Source organism: Copadichromis virginalis, linkage group LG3, assembly GCF_057382275.1.
Source record: "Copadichromis virginalis isolate Kocher_CV1m ecotype Utaka linkage group LG3, C_Virginalis_male_GT1.1, whole genome shotgun sequence".
Lineage (NCBI taxonomy): Eukaryota > Metazoa > Chordata > Actinopteri > Cichliformes > Cichlidae > Copadichromis > Copadichromis virginalis.
Window position 1 is genome coordinate 43,147,545 of NC_140620.1, and position 21,312 is coordinate 43,168,856.

Sequence of the window (21,312 nt, forward strand, 5' to 3'; positions counted from 1 at the left end):
CTAAATGACACCTTTCTTGCAGCAATGTCTCCTTGCAGAAGCCATGACCTGGTTACTAAATATATAGGAACTGCTGTCTTTCACCAGTCATGTCACTGTGCACAAGAAAGCGTCCATCTACCTGTGAAACGAGGCTCAAGCTGTGACAGGATGGAAACACTGCTCAGTCCAAAAAAAGGAAAATAATGCTATCGCTACCTTGTGCATTTCTTTTTTCCTGAGTAATGGGGTCGTGACTTCTTGAAGAGATGCTGTTTTCTTGAGCACAACAACGCAAAGTGCTCCTGCAATTTAGTTTCATTTTATTCACAAGCAGGCAAACATCTACAGCCAGTATTTACAAAACCGGAGCAACTCAAAACTAAATAATCAAGATGGATAAACTGCTCTGCAGGCCAGTGGAAAAAAAATGTGCATATTTGACTTTGGTGGGGGTGAACAAGTGGAACAGGGCGTCTTCTATTACACGAAAGCATCCTCTCTTAAGGAGTCAAGTCACAGACAGCTGTTACCCTTCTTTAAATTCAACATCGCTTCACAGTTATGGGAAGTTTATTGGTGCTGTGGAAAACAATCCACACTGTCAGTAAATGCCTACGATGCCACAAATCAAGCTGGTTTGTGTTTCGCACAATGCTGCCATCGATCCTCGTCTCTGCTGCTGCCGCGTTTGAACGCGGCTCAACAAAGGATTACAGAGGATAACACGCTACAAAGCGTTTGCAGTGATTTATCATGAATTTAGCTTCCTGCAAAGGGAAGGAATGGGATGAAATCGCAGATGAAACACTCGTGTGACTTGTACTCAAAAGCGTGAAAACCCCTACGTCATAACAAATGGTCTCAGATTCTTCTGCCGTTGTCCTGAATGTGAACTTCCACTAAAAGCTTCATTTCTGAGCCAGACTCGTCTGAGAAAACATGCACGGCTCAGAGTCCACAACTGTATTCCTTCCCGAGTAGCGTGTGACAATGTACCAAACAATAATGCCAGCTGTAATCGCTTCAGGGAAGGAGGACAAACAGGGGCCATTTCCCTGAAGTCACAGGTTCACACCTTCAATCAGAAATGACAGGTGCTCTTATGTAAAAAACAAACACAACGCCTTGAATACATACCTTCATTTTTCATGATGTAGTGGACAATCTGTCCAACCGTGTCATTGTAGTCACTGAAGGTGTCATTGAGCTCTGGAAAAACAAACACACACGAATAGAAACATCAGTATTATTAAGCACTGAGCTGAAGGGTCGCCCGCTACAGAAACATGATACATGTTGAAAGAAAGTCAGCCTCACACAACTATGCCAGGCACTGAGGAGCAAACAACTCCTGCAGATTTCCACTGTTTAGTTTTCTACATCAGTGAAAACGGAAAAAATCTCCAAAGTGAAAATCCTAATCTTAATCGGACACTTAAATCACCCTCACCCAGAATTTTAACAAAGGCAACGTGGCTGAAGCTAAAGCTATCCAGAGCTCAGAGCTAGCCACAAGCAGCCTCGGTATGAGCAAACGATCAAAGCAGTTTTAAGGAAAATTATGGAGACGAGCAGAAAAGAGAAACTGGTCCATGTAAGTGAGTAGTGACAGCTGGGGCAGGCGGCATCCTTGAGTTGGATCAGAGGATAAAAAATAGATGGCGCTTCAGTAAATTTTCATATAAAAGCTGGTATTTAAATCGTGGGTAAGTAGTGGTCAGCAATATACAAATCAAGGCTGGTAAAAGCACAGCACCAGTTCAGTCAGTGCAGTCTCCTGCTCATGCTGCACTGAACTAATTCCAGTCACTTTCTCCTTTACTTTACTGTACTATACACATTCAACACTACAATGTTGTGTGTAGAGTATGCATAGAGAGAATTAGAAGCGCAGACTTTAGTAAAAATACTCTCTTCATGCATGTTCTTCTATTCTTGGCTTTACAGGATGGCACAGAGAGAAGTTAGTGGATTTCTATAACTTCTCAGGAATAAAGCTTTACGTTTGTAAGAAGAAGAAGAAGAAGAAAAAAGAAGAAGAAAGTCTGCTTAAAGGGGAAGGTGGCCTTAAAGGAAAAGGAGCATTCAAAACAGCAAAGTAAAGCCGAGCTGATGCTAAAAGCCTCCGTACAGCTAAAGGGACGGGGAAAATTCACAGTGGATTTTTTGTGGCCCTTATACCGTATCGCACTTTGATCCATTGTTGACATCAGAAATATGTTTTAGCACAACTATAACGCTTCTGTGGCAGATGTTTATCGATCACACACAGAGCTAAAATGTTCCTTTTGAGTGATTATTGCCAGGAAGAATCAATGACTGTCCCTCGCTCACGCCGTCCCCGGACGTTACTTCCTGCCATTTCTCAAAAGGAAATTGTCGGATTTCTATAATATTGCAAATTCATCGCAGTAATCATTCAACTATGCAGAACAAATCCACTGGTCAGCACACACCCCTGTGAGGCACTTCCTGGAGTTTCCTTTTGATTGCTTCCTCAGTTCTTCCTCGCTACTGATAAACGTAAATTGGAATCCTCTGGTATGCAGAGGCTGACTGCGAGCAGGAAACCTGACACTGAGGAGGAAAAAAAGGGAACGCTTGACTGACTGACCGAGCGAGGCCGCAACACAAAGCAGTGTTGTGTTTTTGTTCTAACGTACGATAGGGTAGGGCTTTTTGAAGAAACAAACACACACAAACAAATAGATGGCCGGGAAAAACCCTAATGGACTCATGACTATTGTGCTGCCAGCAGCAGGAGTTTGCACTTACTCAATGAGCGAAACCCGCTTCACGCCTGTACTTTCCAATACCAGCTCTTGACATAAGAAACTGAGTTGTAATTCACACAGTTAACTGGAAAGATTAATGGGAATGGTGGGGACATCATATGTAAGGGAAAACACTGGCGTGCGGTGCATTGCGTGATGGCAGGAAGTTGGACAGCGCAGCGTAAACAGCTTATTCTTTCCATAACATTTCTCATGCCTGCGACAGAGCCAGGGTGATTGCAGAGATTTCACATATGCGCTCAAGAATTACTAGAACGACAGACGAGCAGGCACGGCAGATGTAGAAGGAGGGAAACTGAGTGAAGTGCGCACACAAATCCCACAGTAATTACGTTTCACCTCACTGAACTCCACATGAATGGATGAAGGGAATGCTAAAAGTCTTCCTGGTTTCTGCTTTCCTGCTTCCAAATAAAATGACAGCCCTTCTAAAAATGCACCCCAACCTCCAAAAGAGCATTCCTAAGCTCACGTTTGTCTATTTCATCTTCTGAACGCATAAACACCGAATAACGTAAAGTTCAGTCTGTTTGTCTGTTATACAGGAAGAGCTTGAAATGCTATTGCTTTGAGATGCCATTCACGTCACACGCCACCGCCTGCGTCTACGTTAAGTAACACACACAAGGTAATTAGATTCAGGAATGTAGTCTAGGGTTGAAAGCACCAGAACGAGGATGATTTCTGCCTTCTAGACGTCTTATTACCACATGACAGGCAAATGGAAAAGATCACATGGGCCGATGACTAATTTGGAAACTCGTGCAAAAAAAAAAAAAAAAAAAAAAAAAAAAAAAAAATCATCTGCTGTGCGACAGCATCGCAGTGGATTTACTGAGACGTGGACAGGCGTGATCATAAATACTTTAAATCCTTTAGATTATGAAACAGTTAACGATAGTATTTATGACGAGCAATGCGTATTTACGCAGTGCCTCGAATCATGTGGACGTTGGATGAGTAAGGGATTTGAGGTAAACAATGCACACAATTGAGCCTCTCAGCTCTAATCGCGCTGCCAGCTCAACATGTCATGAGACCTGAATCACAGTCTCACGCTGGAAATGGAGCGTCAGCGGGGTCCAAAAAGATGACAAATGTTTAAAACAAAAGAAAGGGGAAACAGAGACAGTGGGTGAAGAGAACTGATTTCATTGTTTTCTCGGTTGTGCAGAGGCTAAGCTAAAGGACCGACAACACTGACACTGCCTGCAGGAGGCCGGGTACGCCTGGATCTGCATCATAGTCATGTTCTGCTACTGAAACTGTGAAGCCAGGTCCCAGTTTTGAATTTGGGAGACAGACACAATCTCTACATTTAAGATTAGGCTTGAAACTTTCTTCTTTGATAAAACTGACAGTCAGGGCTGAATCAGAAGCCTCCCTTTGTTATGCTGCGACAGGCTCTGTCCGCTGCGGGACTTCACGTGACACACCGAGCGGTACTCCTCCATCAACCTCTTAAAACTGCCCGCGTGTTTATGCATCGCTGCAACATATCATTACATTTTTGCCCTCTGTCTCCCTCAGTCTGGGTTTTGTCCCGTCTCCCTGCGCTCTCTTTTGTCTTCTTTTTTTCCCCCTCGTTTTCCCCGCATCCGCCAAATGATCGAGGCCCTCGCTGAGACTGGTTTTGCTGGAGGTTTCTTCCTGTTAAAACTGGGTCAAAACTAAATTGAATCTGTAAGGCTTGTTTTAATTTAACCGGTCCTATCTTTGACAATGAACTGGGGTTACCTTGGCTTGCCTTATTTAAAGAAGAAAAAAAGGCCCTTTTTTTCTGAGAAGACACATCAGCAACACAACGACACAATGTAACAATCGTCTTTGCCCTCCCTCACGTCCACTTGGATTAATATGAGCCTGGCTGTGGGATAATCTTTGGCTTGTATTGTATATAGGCGATGGATGATTTAAGCCTTAGACTCAATAAAAACATAAATCCAACGATACTGTCAAATTTCTCAGAACCTCCAATGACCTCCCAGAATCTCTGAAACCTTACCTCCGCCCAGCTCGGGATCTTTGACCTCTTCCTTACACTCCTCCTCGTCATCATGGTCTGTGGTGCACCGGTAGCCCTTCCTTTTCAGCACATGACAGATCACCACACCGAGCAGGCCCAGAAGGAAGAGAATAGGCACCAGCACAAAGGCGATGTAGTACGGATTGGTCCCGCCGCTCGTTCCAGCACTGTCACCAGCTAGAGGATGAGAAACAATTTAAATTTAAAAAAAAAAAGAAAAAAAAAAAAGCAGTAATTCAATACATTTTTGTAAGGCGGCGCAGAAAAACAAAACCCTTTTTAGTTTCTGTCTTCGACTGTTTTTTTTCCCCTTTTATTGATTTATTTCTGAGTGAGGGAGGAGAGCAGGCACTCCTGTAAACCAGCTTTACAAGGGTCCCATAAACTGTGATAGCAGTCAGTCACATGTTTTATTTAAGGTGACTTTAATGCATGTTAAACATAACAGATGTAACCCAACCTGGGCGTAGCGGGCGGTTACATCATCAGACAGACGACAGCAGAAAGCAGACGCAAGGACCACAAACATCTCACCATTTTAGCTCAATCTGCCTCTGCTCCCACTCCTACCTGCCTACCCGGGGGTCTAAAGTCCAGATTATTGGATTGGGTACAATAAACATCTCCTGGGCTCCAAATCCTGTACTTTCAATTAAAACAACAAAAATATATTTTGAAGATAAAAAAAAAAATTCAGGAGGTCTTGCCACTGTCATCCAGGGATGTCAAACTCACTTTACATCATGGGCAACACACAGCCTACTTTGATCTCAACTGGGCCAAACCAGTTTACTACACATTCAAACCCTGAGACGTCTCCATATCAGAAAAAAAAGAAGTGCACTTTCAACAGAATGTCTCCGTTTTTCTACATGACAAAGAAATATTGCTGCAGTAAATCAAGGAAACCTGTCAGCAGGCCTTGCACATTTATTTCTTACAATTTAAATGTAAGAAATACATGTGCAAAATATAAGAAGATGCGCTGGTAGCTCGATGCCCAGATTTTCAAGTAATTATAAAACAGAAAGTTTTTGTTCTTCACAAAAAAAAAAAAAAAGTCCTTTTTCCCAAAACTGTGGACTTATTGTAAAAAACAAACATTTCTAAAGTAGATTGTGAAAAACAGGCACCTATCTGTCATTTAGTTGTGTATCCATTACTTAATTACTTTGTTAAAAGACACAAAGATACCACATTTCCTCAAACAGTAACATTTACCTTAGTGGTGGTAGGCCTGTACTTAAAGCAGGTAAACAGTGTTAATGTTTACCTGATCTAAGTAAGTTTTTACTGTAGTATTCACATGATAGCAAGTGATGACTCTTCCACCGAATGAACTTATAAGCTCACCCAACCCATATGGAAAAGAAATAGTAAAAACTTATATGATTTACTCATGAAAGTGGCCACTTTCATGAGTTTTAATGAGTTTCATTATATAATTTTTCAAGGGATCTTATATCTGTTTTCACTCTTATATGCTTTTCATACAAGTTTCACACAAGACAGATACAAACTTTATAAGATTTATATATATCTTTTCCATATGGGAAAGCTCATGGGGGAAAAAATTGCTTAAAAATCATAATTCATTGTATTTACGCTGCACGGTCAACAGAGGACTGCTCGCACTAATCTGTGACAGCAGGGATGCTCATCAAACCAGCCACCCACTGCACCCATGGTGTCACCGCTAATTATGATAAATAAAACACACCATGAGCAAATTAACTTTTAACCTGACTTCCATTAGATTTGCTGTTGCAAGTACAAAACAAGTCCCTTCAATTCAACTCAACTCAGCTTATATAGCACCAGTTTACAACAGCAGTCACTTCAAGGTTTTTATTATATCGTAAAGGTAAAGACGCTACAATAATAGATAGAAACACCGGCGGTCACATCACCCCCTATGAGCAAGCAGTAAGAAACCTCCGGCAAAACTAGGCTCAGGAAGGGACAGCCATCTGCCACAACCGGTTGGGGTTGATGGGAGGGGGAAGCGAGCACAGAGAAGAACAGGACAAAAGACACACTATGCGTGACAGAGCCACAGTTGAGTAATGAATAACTGCAATACTGGTGTATAATACAACAGAGAGTGAAAAAGAAATGCTCACTGCATCATGGGGCAACCCCAGCAACCTAGGCCTATTACAGTAAAGTAATATCACCACCTTAACTACTCCACTCCCCATTTTAAGCCATGGAGGAAATATGAAGTGTCAATAATGCTACTGATGCCAATATTTTCAGAACACAACTTTTGTAAAACTGTAAAATGACTAAAACTGTAAATGTTTGAATGTAAAAACACAAACAAAAAAAAAGCGTAAGTGTGAATAAATCAGATGATACTATGAAATATTACATTTTGAACCAAACATCTCGATCAGGTCAAAGTTCAAAGGTGAGGTACCACATGACGCATTCCAGCTCTACAAACAAGAGAGCTTTTGTCTGCTCAGGTCTGTGTGTGCACAGCACAAAGAGACTCGGGGTGGGTCTGATAGAGAGACGCAGCACGACAGCTAATCTGCACGAACTATAGAACAGCACCACGCGCGGAGACATGTATCTAAATACTAGCTTATGTGCACCCGATGCATAAACACATTAGTGCTCCTCCATTGTCCCAGTTCCCTGGTGCCCAAACCTGAACACACTGATCATTGTCTGCTGACTGACCAGCCTGTTACCAAAAGTTGCATGTCTATGAGCTTGCAATAACAGTGACAACCACACTGTTGGAACAGCACGGTCCTGTGCGCCTCTAAAATGACTCAGAAGTAATCACGGGCCAATTAGATGACTGTTTTAAAATAAAATAAGACTGGAGACTAGCAAATGGCTTGAACGGGGTCACTGAGGAGTTTCTGAATTGGAGCCAGACATCTTTTCTGTAACCACAGCTGGTGCTGTGGTGGAGCTCCTATAAAAGAGAGAGAACTACAAACTAAAGCTAGAGACATGAGCACTTCACAGAAGGGGATTAACAAAATGAATTTAAACGGCAACAACAGCGGGGCGGCGGTTACATTAGTTTCCAGCTACAACTTCTAAGAAACATTTGGACTTTTTGGATTTTCTGTTGAACGAAGAGGTCGTTTTCTTTTCGTTCTTGACTAAAGTTGCAGTTTTGTGAGCTTTTTTTTTAAAAATTACTGATAAAATATCAGCAGTGATAACCATTTCCAAGAACCCAAGCTGATATCTAAAAGTTTCTCCTTTTATCCAACCGCTGTGCAGACCAAAACATATTCAATTTTCATGATTAATGGTGCAGATGTGGAGGGCAACGAGAGACCAAGAACAGGCCATTAAATTGGGGTCATTTGTACAAAAGAGCAGCACGCTGGCTGTCGCTGCATTCTTTGAGCCCTGCTAATCACATGGGCTGATTTTTAGTTTCATTTTAGTTTTTCGTTTTAACGTCAAACTCTGTGAGTCACTTCTTGGCAACTGGGCATTAAAAAGTGTAAGCTAGGGAATCGGAGACGGCTGCAAGATTTAAAGCACTCAGCTACATTCAGTTAGTAATCTGACCCTTTGTGTGCAACACCATCACACGGGTGGAAATGTAAAGTGCATGTCATCTGATCGCTGACCCTTGTTCGGCTTGTGAACATCCACTAAAACAGGTGGATCCATGACAGACTTTAAAGTAGTGCTGTAATTGCAGCCACCTTGGAAGTCTATGGAGCACACTCTGCTGATAGAGATAACTCTATTGTATGTAATATTGTAGCATTAATTAATAGCAAGACTTTGTTGAACAGCCTAAGAGACACGTGGATCATTACAGGAAGAAATGATTGAAGTTAGTTAAGAAAGCTCCCTAGGAGAGAAAGAGTCTAAAGAGACATTTAATGATGTCTTTTTGAGTTCTTCAGCTTTGTTGTTAAGCAGCAGGGACTAAACCTTGAGAAAAACATTAAAACCGTGTCTATGAAGCACTCAGAGTATCCCAGACTTTATGCTGACGTGTTAGTTTAATTTTTAAACTTTACCAACCCTGCTATCGCAGCTCCTGCCGAGTCACTTTTGTCTTGCCTTTTATTGATGCTCACCTCTTCCTCAATTTTCCAGCTGTTTTCGTGTCTCATCAGTGTGCTGCACTCTTAATTTTCTCTGCTCCTTCCACCTGTTCACTCTCCTGTCCTGATTGCAAACACAATGCAATCAGCATGCACCAATCAAACTCTATCCAAATCTCCCATTTCTGATGTCATGATTGGGTTTTTAACAAGTATTTACTTTATATATTGACTCAACCAAGAATTCAAACACCTCAATAAATATCAGATTGCGAAAAAGCACATTATTAAAGCACTTTTCATGCCATTTATGGATATTCACACTATTGGATGCCAGCTACAGGGAAATATTTACGGCAGGCGACCACATGCAATAATCAGCCTTCTGTTGCTATTTATTCCTGTGGATTCGGTGCCCTTTCAGTCTAATGACGTTTACTCCACATCGCTTCCTCTTTGCACTTTGTCTATGTTTGATGATTCATTGTATTCAGAAGTCCACAGGATTTCGTGAAAACACAATGAGTAAGGAGCACAACGTTGTACATTAACTTTTAAATATCCTCTCTTTCAATGGGGGAAATTCCACAGATTGCACTCAAATTGATTCATTTGGTTTTCCTAAATAGTCTCATACGTTTATTGGAGTAAATAAAAATGCACCATATGTAATGATTCCTCACTAGGTTTCAGTCCTGAGTTACTGACATGCATGGACATAATCGCCTGAGACCATAAACATGGTTACTTACTCTTTTTCTTTGGACATTGGCTGCATTTTCAGTCCATCATCCATCATTTTAAGAGGAACGCTTGTTTATTAAACCACTTAACACTGACCTGTAAATCATTCAAGTATTAAAAGGTCACCTTAACTCAACAGATGACTCAGTGTTGTGTCTACACATAAGAGACAACTTAGCACACACACACACACAATTTCACCAAAATCTCATATCCCGGTATAAGACATTTATCGTTTATCGACAGCCTTCGTCGCCTGGCTGTGACGTAATCGGCCTTCAAATGCGGCCTCCGGAGGATGCAGCCGACGTTTTGGGACTGTCACAAACAAGTGGACAGCGGAGCCATGCGATGGTGTTACCGTCGTTGTGGCTAACGACAACACGTGAAAACAGGCTCTTGTTCGTCCATAGTGTGGTTATATTAAATATAAGAGAAAGAGAGAACTTTAAGAAATTAATATAGCCACTACAGTGACAATCAAAACGATGAAAAAAAATATTGCTGTAAACGGTGTATTTTACGACACCACGAAACAAACGATAGCGTAAAATGAAATGATAGACGTTTTTATATCGTCATCCGATATATATTGTTTTGCCCGAGATTCACAGAATTTACAGAAAAATATTACATTTTTGTGATTTATATCGTTGTCAGGACGATAAATGTCTTATGTGGATATGAGATTTTGGTCATATCGCACAGCCCTACCATGTATGTTTGTACAAGTTTTAACAAATGTGGAAACTATTTCCCATTTTCCCAGCAAAATAAAGAAAGAGCACAGTACTGCTACTGTTCAGGAAATTAAAGAGACAGAACTTTATGTATCCCTCGGATAAGTTACGGGAAATAGGTTTTCAACTGAATGCGATGCAGTTCTGTTCACTGTGGCTTCTCATTTCCACATACTCAGGAAAATGCATGACTGTCCACACAGGAAGTGACGAGCTGCGATGTGGCAACCAGACAGCGACAGATGATAATGAAATTTAGCAACTTGTATTGATGAACTTCAACAATGTAAAGCAGCCAGGTAGAGTCAAGCTTTAAGGTGAGCTGCTGATGCGGTTAACAATTTGAGCCGCTTAGTCTGAACTTTTAAAAAGTTTAACCAGTTCCCAATGTTTAACACACAAAAAATGCATTTGTTGTTCCTCACCTAACTCCTTGACACCAAAGTGTTTAAAAAAAAAAAAGAAGCTTCTAGCTGACCAAAAGTCACTCTTTCCAACATCTTGGCTCAAGCTTACCCAGCTGGATTGAAGGATGCTCTTCGTTGACATGTGAAGAGACGATAAATACACTGGAGGGTTGCCTCATTGTCCCTGAGCCACTCTTTCACAATTTAAGCCCGATGAATCCCGGCAATTACACCACAATAATATGGCTGACGGAAAAACTTGGTCATTCAGTATATTCAGGCAGTCAGCTGACCACATTTTTCAAGCACACAACAACATAACATTACCCAAACTTAGACCTCCAAACCAGTGGAAGGGTTTAAGTATTTGCTTAGTTAAATCCAGGTGGTGACATTTGTGTGTGTGTGTGTGTGTGTGTGGGGGGGGGGTAATCTTCTCTGATGTACGTGGCTAGAGACCAGCTATGTAGTACAACTTATAAGTCACTTTTAATTTGAAAGATCACTAAGAGGTCGTTTAAACTCTGTGGCTGACAGCGAGAAGAGCCACCTCGACAGGACAACACTCAACTCTCAGGTGTACTCAACACTGTACACCTGCACCTAAAGGGTAAAGGTCACACGTTTGAGTTTGCCAGTGTTCACATTTTAGCCCGAGAAGACCAACGGTGTGAAAGAGGAGTAAAGAAGGCAATCTATGTGGAGCAAGGTGTCACAATGGTTTCACTCCAAACCTCTGGTGGTGATTACCCACGCTTTTGTTTGCACACCCTGGCTCATGTGAGGACACAAATGATTAATTAAATCAAGTTCAGTTAAAGAAGAAAAAAAAAAAAAGAAATAAAGAAACCTCTTGGGTGAGAGGTGAAACATCTTCAAAAACCTAAAAAAAAAAAGTCCAGTTTCGTTTTTTCCTTCTAGCTTTTGAGACAAACTTTTCTTTTCTTTGAATCGCTTTGGGGGAGTTTGCTCGACTAAACTGGGAACCACTCTCAGACTCACACACCAGTGACTGCCTGAGTGTCCAGCTGAAACTAGAGTGAGTTTACATTCTGCCTGGTAATTAGGAAAGGATTACTGCACACTCACACATAAACAAACACATGTGATACGAGTGTTTTCCTGTCTCCAAATTAAGGGACTGGATGAGTGGGTCTAATTGAATGAGCTTTGGCCTTCTTCAAGCCACAGACCTCTCATGGAAAGATGGAAATAGTCCCCACTTTTTAAAGGTTATGAAGACATCGGCTGGAACTAAATGAGCGAGACTGACACTACAGTACTCTGTCGTTCAACAGGCATCGCAATAATCACTGCTTATAAGTTATTCATCTCCATCGATCCTCATATAAAAACAGAATACTATCAGAGTTAGCATAATGAAATGCACAGATCAGATTGTGAAGACATAAAGTGACAAAAACAAAAACCCAAGCTCATTATCTGTCTAAGGAAATGCCTCAGAAGCTGTTGCAGTCAAACAGTCAATATTTTAAAGATTATACATAAAGGTTTATGTAAGACAGATCAGCTGTTTTCTTCCTACTCACATCTAGTCTCTGACACTGTAAATAAGGAGCTTCATGGTTGTACACAGTGTTGGAGGATAGTGAACTGCACATCTGATTTGTATCAGGGTTTTGTGCCGTTTTGTGTGTTTTCATCTAACGTCAAAAAAACTATAAATGATGTGGAACAAAAAGAATAAAAACTGTCTACTGTAACTGAACCCTCCTTGTGGCTGTGACTGCAAGCCCGAACAAAGCTTCAATCAGGCGGTCAGCGCCACACTTATGTAAGGCAACTTCAGAGGGGTGAAGTCAGCAAGCATATAACAACAGAGATCCATTTTAAAAGCACAGATTATTGGTATATGCTAACAAATTCGGATAAAGTTCAGAGAAGCAGCTGCACATTGATCTAGGGGCAACCTACTAACTAAGCACTCCTGCTTGCTGCAAAGCTCCCACCTGGACTTTCTGGTCTTTCTGGAAGGCGTGGTAACCATCTCAGTCATGGGCACAAACCCAAGCACTGATATTCACTGAAATTTCCCACAGGTAGAAAGGTATTTATCAATCTATTTTTTATTTTGTTTAATGAACTATTACCAATTTTTCTAAACAGCTTTGGTTAACCAAATGAGATGTCTTCCTATGTTGCCCAATATTACGGGTAGAGATGGGAACTGAGAACCAGTTCTTACAGAGAGCCATAGCTGGACTGGCCATCGGGCATACCGGGCATTTGCCCGGTGGGCCGCTGGCGATTTTTTGTTTTTATGGGCCGATCATTTTTTTTTTTTTTTTTTTGGAAGGGTATAAATAATGAAAGGTGTTGGATTGGCCAGTTGGTCATGATCGACTCTGGGCTGGACCAATTACAGCCGAGGAGGTCGGATGCACCCTCCCCCTTGTTTAGCAATCTTATAGACGAACTAAAGAAAATGGAGAACAAAAAAAGGAAAGAAGGTGCAGAAAAAATTAGGGCCAAAAAGCCCTTCAGGCAGACGCTGCCAAATGTGTAAAAATAACTGAATTGTTTGGCGGTAGCTATGGCATAGCTTCCACAGATTTAGCAACATCAGCAAGTGGTGGAGGCCAGCAGGTGGATAAGGGAAAGGGGAGGCAAGAGGAGGAGAGACCGAGGCGGCCGCCGGTCATAGTGGCAGAGGAACTGAACTTCAGGCAAGAAGTTATGACCTGCTGTCTGTGTCAGATATAAACCAAGTTTAGTTGTAGTTTGTTTTCGTTGTGCTGACTTTTTACAGGCGCTTAGAATAACTGGTACTGCGTACTAGCTAGCATGATGGAGTTTATATACTGCTGGGCGGGTGCTATGAAGTTACTGATAGTAAATTTTATTTTATGCTTCAGGTTAGTTTCTCAAACTCCTCAAAATCTTAACAAATTGTGCCAATCCTTACATGTTGCACCAGGCTGATTTATCATCTAAAGTGGAGAAGTCTGTGACAGAGGAGACAGAAGAGCAGCAGAGAGAGATGGAGAGATGACTTCATGTCATCCATGAGGGATGCATTTGACATATGTTTCACATATTATAGCCCAACAAGTTACTCATAGCAATTTAAATACCAGCAATCAGTTTTTGGCAGACAATCACTTTTTGGCACAACACCGGCTATTGCAGTTAATAATACAACAGCTTCTTGCCATTTTTTGTGTTTCTTTTTATCGCTGTGTAACTGAGCTCAATTGAAAACCTGCATGCGCTAGTACCTCTTGCCACAAGTTCCCAGAATCCTTTGCGGTTTTACCCCTGAATGACGTCACATTTTTGGTGGGCCGGTCTCTAGTCAAAATGCCCGGGCCGATTTTTTGTCCCAGTCCAGCCCTGCAGAGAGCCAATTTCTATCTACTTAGCACTTTTAATTCTTATTCTTATTTTTATATCTATTTAAGCGTTTATGACAGTATGTTTACACTAAGCACCACAGCAATTTCCTAATGTTGTAAACCTGCTCAACATTTGGCAATAAAACCCTTTCTGATTCTGATTCCAGTAGCTCAGTTCCTTGGAATTGTAAGTTTGCCTGCCTATTGATTCGAGGAAAATCGGGGCACAGTCTGCAGCGTGCATATGGACATTTATATTTTGTTGCATAAAAGGAGGACAGAGTAATTTTATAGTGCAAACATCCAAGACAGAAACAGCTGCATTATGCTGTTAATACAAAATCAGCTCTTTGCAAGCACCTTGCACAGATAGCATGCTAATGCTAAGCTAGCCAAAAACCCAGAGCAAAAGTCGAGTAAAAGCCGACCGCTGCCCAGCAGCCAGACCATGAACTTCAACAGGTAACAAACTGATGAGCAGTCAGGCATCTATTTCTACCCGTCTATGTTTCTAAGGTAGAATCACCATGGAGATCACTTTGAAGTCTCTGTGCTCGTTTTCATTTTTCCTTTTTGTTGTCGGCTTTGTGCTCATACCTAAGTACTAAGAGAAAGAGTGTGTCCTCGTTAGCATAGGGATTTATGTTAGTGGTAATTGTGCATAATGCTTTTCAGGTTATTTTATGGCGAAACATGAAAGTAATCTAAGGAGTAATACATTTATAGACTTTGTCCTGGGAGAAATTAAGTAAGGTACTGCGCTATTTTTTTAAAAAGAAAAAGCATTTTGTGTAGTAATGACTCCAACACTGATCACAACACAGAGGGGAAATATTGCCAACATGCACAAACATTTTACTACGTGCAAATTATTTAAGCGAATGTAATGTCTTTATATGCTGCTTAGAAACTCTGAAAGCACCCATCCCTTTTGCAGCAATGATTTATATTTGCCCCGAATATTCTTTTGTTTTTACAGAAAATAATCCAACAATAATTGCTTCGGTTTATTTAGATGTGACGGCGTCGCACTGATGGCAGTTCAGTGTTGATCTCAGCCCTCAAACATCCAGGGTGAGCCTGGCTCTGCTTTTGAGCTTTTAAAGCAACCTTCACACATTTAGGCACAGACATTCTGACATAAAATTAAACTTGATGCACTTTTGGAGAAGCAGCTGACATTTATGGTTAATATTTCTTAATCTGCTGATTATTACAGTAAACCACAAAACTCATGCTTTTCTGTTTTATACCAGAAGAAGAAATAAATAAACATTTTCTCACGGGAAGCAGTAAAGCGTGATCTGACATTGTGAAACCGTTATTAACATAGCTCGAAGAGTCCTTATCTGATGAGCAAATATTCAACTGCACACTCAGTTTATCAGTACTCAGTTTAATCTTACAGGTTATTCAGTCGGCTTTGAGTTTTTGATGGAAAATCTGCAGCAGGACAAACAGTGAGTACATTTAAATGGTAAATGTATAGCGCTTTACTTGGTCCTAAGGACCCCAAAGCTTTACACTATACACAGTCATCCACCCATTCACACACTGGTGATGGCAAGCTACATTGTAGCCACAGCCGCCCTGGGGCGCACTGACAGAGGCTGCCGGATACTGGCGCCACCGGGCCCTCTGACCACCACCAGTAGGCAGCGGGTGAAGTGTCTTGCCCAAGGACCGAGACTGTCGGAGCCGGGGCTCGAACCGGCAACCTTCCAATTACAAGACGAACTCTTGAGCCACGATCGCCCCCTTACATCTTGAAAGAGCTATTATATTAAAAAGCAGAATAGGTCAAGTAATACAAAGAGTTAACTTAACATAACACGTTAACTTTGCAAGCGCCGTAATGATGCCGAAATACCACAAACCTGCAAAAACATATTTCAATCGCTCAAACCCAAAGTTTAACAGTCTTTCTGTGACAATGGGACAGCATGTAAGTCATTATAACTAAATAAAGCTTAATAAGGTGTGTCTGATTATTCAAAAGCAATAGTTTTCCCAAAGCCTCTAACGAGACTCTACTAACTTTTACTTTTCCTCTGCCCTGCAGCGCATCTGATGTAGGTGCGCAATATCCTCCTGAAACTTTACACGCGGGCTTAACAAGTTCGTTTTCCAGGAAGGCTGACATCAATGTCACGACATGGAAAACTACAGAGGTCTTTTCGCAATATATGTACCATATACCATGAACTGCAGCGGTGAAACACGGTTTCATCCACACACAAGTTATAGAAAGCTCAGAAACCAACCGTCAGAAGCGGTCGTGTTGCTCATCGCTGGGCTGATATCCAGCAGGCTGGTGTCGGTGTCGATGTTCTAGGCAGCCGCTGACGGTCAGCACTACGGAGCGATTACACTGATCAAAATAAAGCGGAGAGTTGCAGCGAATATCAACGTGTTTCCCGATTCTCAGAGAGCGGATACGCCCTGTAGTGTCCCCGACAGAGAGTCGAGCTGGAGCGAGAGCACTCACTCACCGACACTTCCGCGTTCGTTGCCGCCTTAAGTGATGCCGTGCCTGATTGCACATTTTTTAAAATGCCGATACCAATAACTACTGATGTGTCATGATTTATGAGATGAATCATCATCAGTTTGCAAGCTTTAAACACACTTAGTGACCACAAAATCACTAGTTTATTTTTCCCCACAATTATTAGTTAACACAACAAAACGCACCTTTCAGCTTTTCGTGTATTTTGAAACTGGGTTTGTTGTTGTTTTTTTTTGTTTGTTGTAAAACCTGAAATGTAAATGTGCCTGTCGCTGAAGCACTTTGGGTCAAGTTATGCTGTTTAAATGTGTTGTTGGCTGCAAATAAAAAAAAGATGGGTCACAAAAACAATACAAAAAGGTTAAAAAAAATGTTCACAATGCATGTTTGAGGTTAAAAAAAAAATTTCATTTCACAAAATGTGACAGATGTGTGGCCCCTGGCTCAGCTGCAGAGGAGGGGTGTCCGTGAGTTTAAGAGGCGGTGCCAGGCAGGTGAGAGAACAGGTGGTGGTGATGGCACTGAGAAGCTCTCTACTGCTTTTAGTGAAGCTGGAGTGGAGAGGATGGGAGGTTTTTCCTTCAGAACGCCGGAAGAAAGCTAAAGTCAGAAGTGTGTTCCAACCCAAAAAGGATTGCAATAAAGCAAAATGCTCAGTACACTGTGTGTGTGTGTTTTATTTTTTTGGAGAGTGACTACTAAGTGACTACTTTTTATTTTTATTTAAATTTAAACATACTTATTTCTGTTCAATTATCAGTCATACACTTACTATCACTTACTATAATAAGTCTCCATCAACTACCTATACCAGAGCACTTTTAATTAACATTTACACACACTCCACCAATAAATGTATGCATGTAGAAAGAGTTGCTATCTTTTTCTAACTCCTGTGGTTACTAGATAAATGTGGAATATTCTGATGACTTATTTTTATGATGGTAATTTTAGGTTCAACATGATTTATTTTTTGAAGTTAGCTGTGAGTGCCAGTTAGCTAAAACAGCTGAAGGCTGTTACATAAACTGACAGAATCTTTCAACAACTGTACAGGTAGAAAGGAATAGTTTAAGACTCTAATAAAAGTCCCGATCTCTTAATTTATGTTTTACTTCCACCTTTAGATTTCAGTGGAGGAAGAGCCCAAGTTGTAGACTTATTTTTACTGTTGAGTACAAACGCTAACGTTAGCCTCTGAAAACAGTTGGAAAAGTAAAGCACATTTGGGGCGATCGTGGCTCAAGAGTTGGGAGTTCGCCTTGTAATCGGAAGGTTGCCGGTTCGAGCCCCGGCTTGGACAGTCTCGGTCGTTGTGTCCTTGGGCGAGACACTTCACCCGTTGCCTACTGGTGGTGGTCAGAGGGCCCGGTGGCGCCAGTGTCCGGCAGCCTCGCCTCTGTCAGTGCGCCCCAGGGTGGCTGTGGCTACAATGTAGCTTGCCATCACCAGTGTGTGAATGGGTGGATGACAGGTTGTGTAAAGCGCTTTGGGGTCCTTAGGGACTAGAAAAGCGCTATATAAATACAGGCCATTTATAATTGCGTACATATTGAAACAGATAGGAAGGATTAGTTAGTATTTGCAGACATACATTAGCTGAGTCCCAATTCATAGGCCTTCTAAGACTGCCAATAACACGAATGCCAAAAGTGAGAGGTACATGAGACGGTCTAGCCTTCAGATTTGCATCACCTGCTGTTCCCAACTGTAATAATCAAAATAATGATTTACACATAAAATCTTTTTTTAAAGAACCAGAACAGCAACATTCATAATGATGACAAGAATAAAACAATTTCTATTATTTTCCACTTTTTCCTTCAACAGGCCGGACCACTGTACTGCAGGATTAAACTGAGTGTCCCAGTCCTGGACAGATTTTTTAATAATGAGGACACTAGACCTGATTTTCGCCTGAGCAGGGAGTCTCTAAAAGTGTTGCTGAATCTGATTAACCAGGATGGGACACATGGTTGGGGTGCCACAATTGAGGTCTTGTTTTTCTTTTCTGACTGACACGTGGAGCGTCCTACAGAGTTGTTTCCATAGCTCCATAGCTCCAGCAATAGCTCATTACACAGTTCACTGCATCATCCACAGGGTCATAGACGGGGGTGGTATGCTGTTCGTCATCGGGTCATCCGCCTCCCTCGGAAACCTGAAGAACTAGATGTCGTGTCTCATGGGTTAGCAGGGCTGGCAAGACACAGAGTCTTTTTGAAAGCTGCTGGTGCAATTGACGGCTGCCATGTCTGCATCAAGCCTCCCAGTGGCCCTGATGGTCAGTGCTACAGGAACAGGAAATTGTTCCCCTCCATAATCCTGCGGGCAGTTTGTGACCATCAGGGCTGCTTCGTGGATACATATGTGGGCTGGCCTGGTTTTGCCTCCTGGGTCAGTGCATGACTCCAGGGTGCTCCGCAACATCCCACTGTACCATTAGGTCCGTCACCCTCTTCCAGGTCATTTCATCCTTGCAGATGGAGCCAATTTTCTTTACTACTATCAAACACAACCTGTTTAATCAATTTTTGATTTAGTTTTTCAGGCATTTTGTTTTTGTTAGAAACTCCTTATACTTTTATTAACTGCAGTTAAGTGCTTATTACTCATCCTCGTACACATCCACAGTGTCTCTATAGGCACATGCATGTAGAAAACCACCTGAAAATAAATCATAAATGTACAGAAGATCTGACCGAATGTGCATAATTCTGCTGTTCATTTCTGGCTTTCAGTGGTGGAAAGAGTATAGAAATCCATCAAGCACATACATGAACTCATGTGCTTTGCATGTGTTCCTCTGAGTTGCAGGTCAAGAGCCTGTTTTGTGTTCAAAAACTCAAATTAGCCTTATTGTGCAAGATTGGGACACACTGGTCCAGAATGTAAATTGGGTATCGGTGACAATGAGTCAATGCACTCTGTTCATCTCTGTGTTGTTCCCCACATGACAGTAACAGTTAGTGACGGGTAGATGACGCCTCGTGGAGTTTGTGGCACATTCCCCATGCTGTGTCGACACTGTGTTGGTGTGCCGCTCAAGAGCGACATCTGCAGGATTTCAAAAACCACTGCAGGCAACCTGGATAAAGAGCATGGGGAGAGACTGAACTACCGGTAAGTTCATTCATTCTGATGTCTGGACACCAAATGAGTGATGAATGCTTCACATTACCAGGTTGTGATGAAGTGCTATATTGTGTCTATATTCCAGTGAATTTGATCTTAACAAAAAATATATAATTGACTAACATAGCAATTTACAAAAAAAACCCCATCTTTGCAAGGAAGTTAAAGTGAAAAACGTGAAATATAAGTTCTCGTGACAGTGGGAGTGCTTGTGTACATGTATGTGAGAGCAGGGTTTATGTATATTAAGGATGAGCGGTTTGAATGAGTTAAAATTAAGTTTGTGTGATATAGTAAAATGAATAATCAATTAATAATAAACTAAATAACAATATTCCTTCCTGAAGATTCCTTCAGGGAGGAATTGGAACATAATTCACTCCAAAGACAAGTGAGCAAAAATGGAAACAGGAAAGGGAAAACACTGACCTAATTTGGCATTATGAGATCAAAATGTTTACAGATTGATGAAAATGTCCTTTTTCTTGGAGGTTCTATTGTACAGTGCCAAAAATGTAAACACACAAACAGCACCAAAGACAGTCCCCCCCCCCCCCCTTCCCCTGAGCACTCCCCTTTCCAATAAACATAATTTGGTACCTCGCAACTGTACACATCAGTCAATGATCTACCTAAAAATTTTGGTCCACACAGACACTTCAGTTTTGTTTAACCGATCACTAAAAAAGCCCAACCCCGATCCAATGAGCATAAACGATCCCTTCTAATGTTCATTTTCAAATAGAACTGCACATGACTGTACACAAGATGGCGCACTTTACCCATAATGAATGAACACTGAAAAGGGTACTTAAACTAAACAGCAGAATAAACAGAACCGATGCGGTTATTACTTCATTTACAGATTCTTTTATTTAAAAAAATACAATCAGCATTTCTTAACAAGAAATAAAACACAATGCAGATTTGCTCTGTGTGATAACATGGTGTTTTGTCAGTTGCACATATCTGACACATATTTACATGCAAATTTAAAGCACTGACTCCAAATACGTGATGCAGTAAGAGAGCAGCTGGTTGCAGCACTTGGAAAACTGACTATTTGACCGTATCTTGAATTTAAACAACCAATTACAATTCACGTTTAATTAATTAGTAATGAACTGCAGTGCCTCCCAAGGGGCTGGGTCTGGGTATACAGTAGGTTTGTGAAAGCAGCAGAAAAGTCATTTTTAGTAACCTGACTTCCATTTCTGGTACATTATGGCGTAAGATGAACTCTGAAGATGTTAGATATACGTACACGTGCACAATTTGAAACAGAAGTATTAGACCACCAACACGTTACACCTCCAGGAGCTTTTTATGACATCCTTTCCATTTCCAGCTGTAAGGGAGGCGAGATACTTCTAGCTGGGGTTATGTCTGGGATGTCTCTGCTTATGTTCAAAACTTTCTGCACATTCAGGACATGTGAGTCAAATCTGTGGCTTGAAATAAGTATCTTTGGGAACATTTACATTTGTTTTGAATAAATAAAGCTTTAGTTTTGGTGGGCTCCGTCAGATTTTTAATTGCCTCCGCATTATTCACTTTGGCAATGGCTTTCTTAAATCC

At 41.3% G+C, this 21,312-nt stretch overlaps 1 protein-coding gene and 1 pseudogene across 1 annotated transcript in view; one reads left to right on the top strand and one right to left on the bottom strand.

The window, feature by feature from the left end:
* Positions 1-16,553, bottom strand: part of rell1 (RELT like 1) — a 34,440-nt gene extending 17,887 nt beyond the window's left edge. The window contains exons 1-3 of the mRNA XM_085451186.1: positions 16,355-16,553; positions 4,783-4,980; positions 1,120-1,191 (exon numbers count right to left, since the gene is read on the bottom strand). Coding sequence (XP_085307312.1) covers positions 1,120-1,191; positions 4,783-4,980; positions 16,355-16,379 — 295 coding nt within the window. The 5' untranslated portion in view covers positions 16,380-16,553. The remainder of the gene's footprint in view (positions 1-1,119; positions 1,192-4,782; positions 4,981-16,354) is intronic.
* Positions 16,554-18,242: 1,689 nt separating this feature from the next.
* LOC146714852 (uncharacterized) lies at positions 18,243-19,126 on the top strand (annotated as a pseudogene).
* The last annotated feature ends 2,186 nt before the right edge of the window (positions 19,127-21,312 follow it).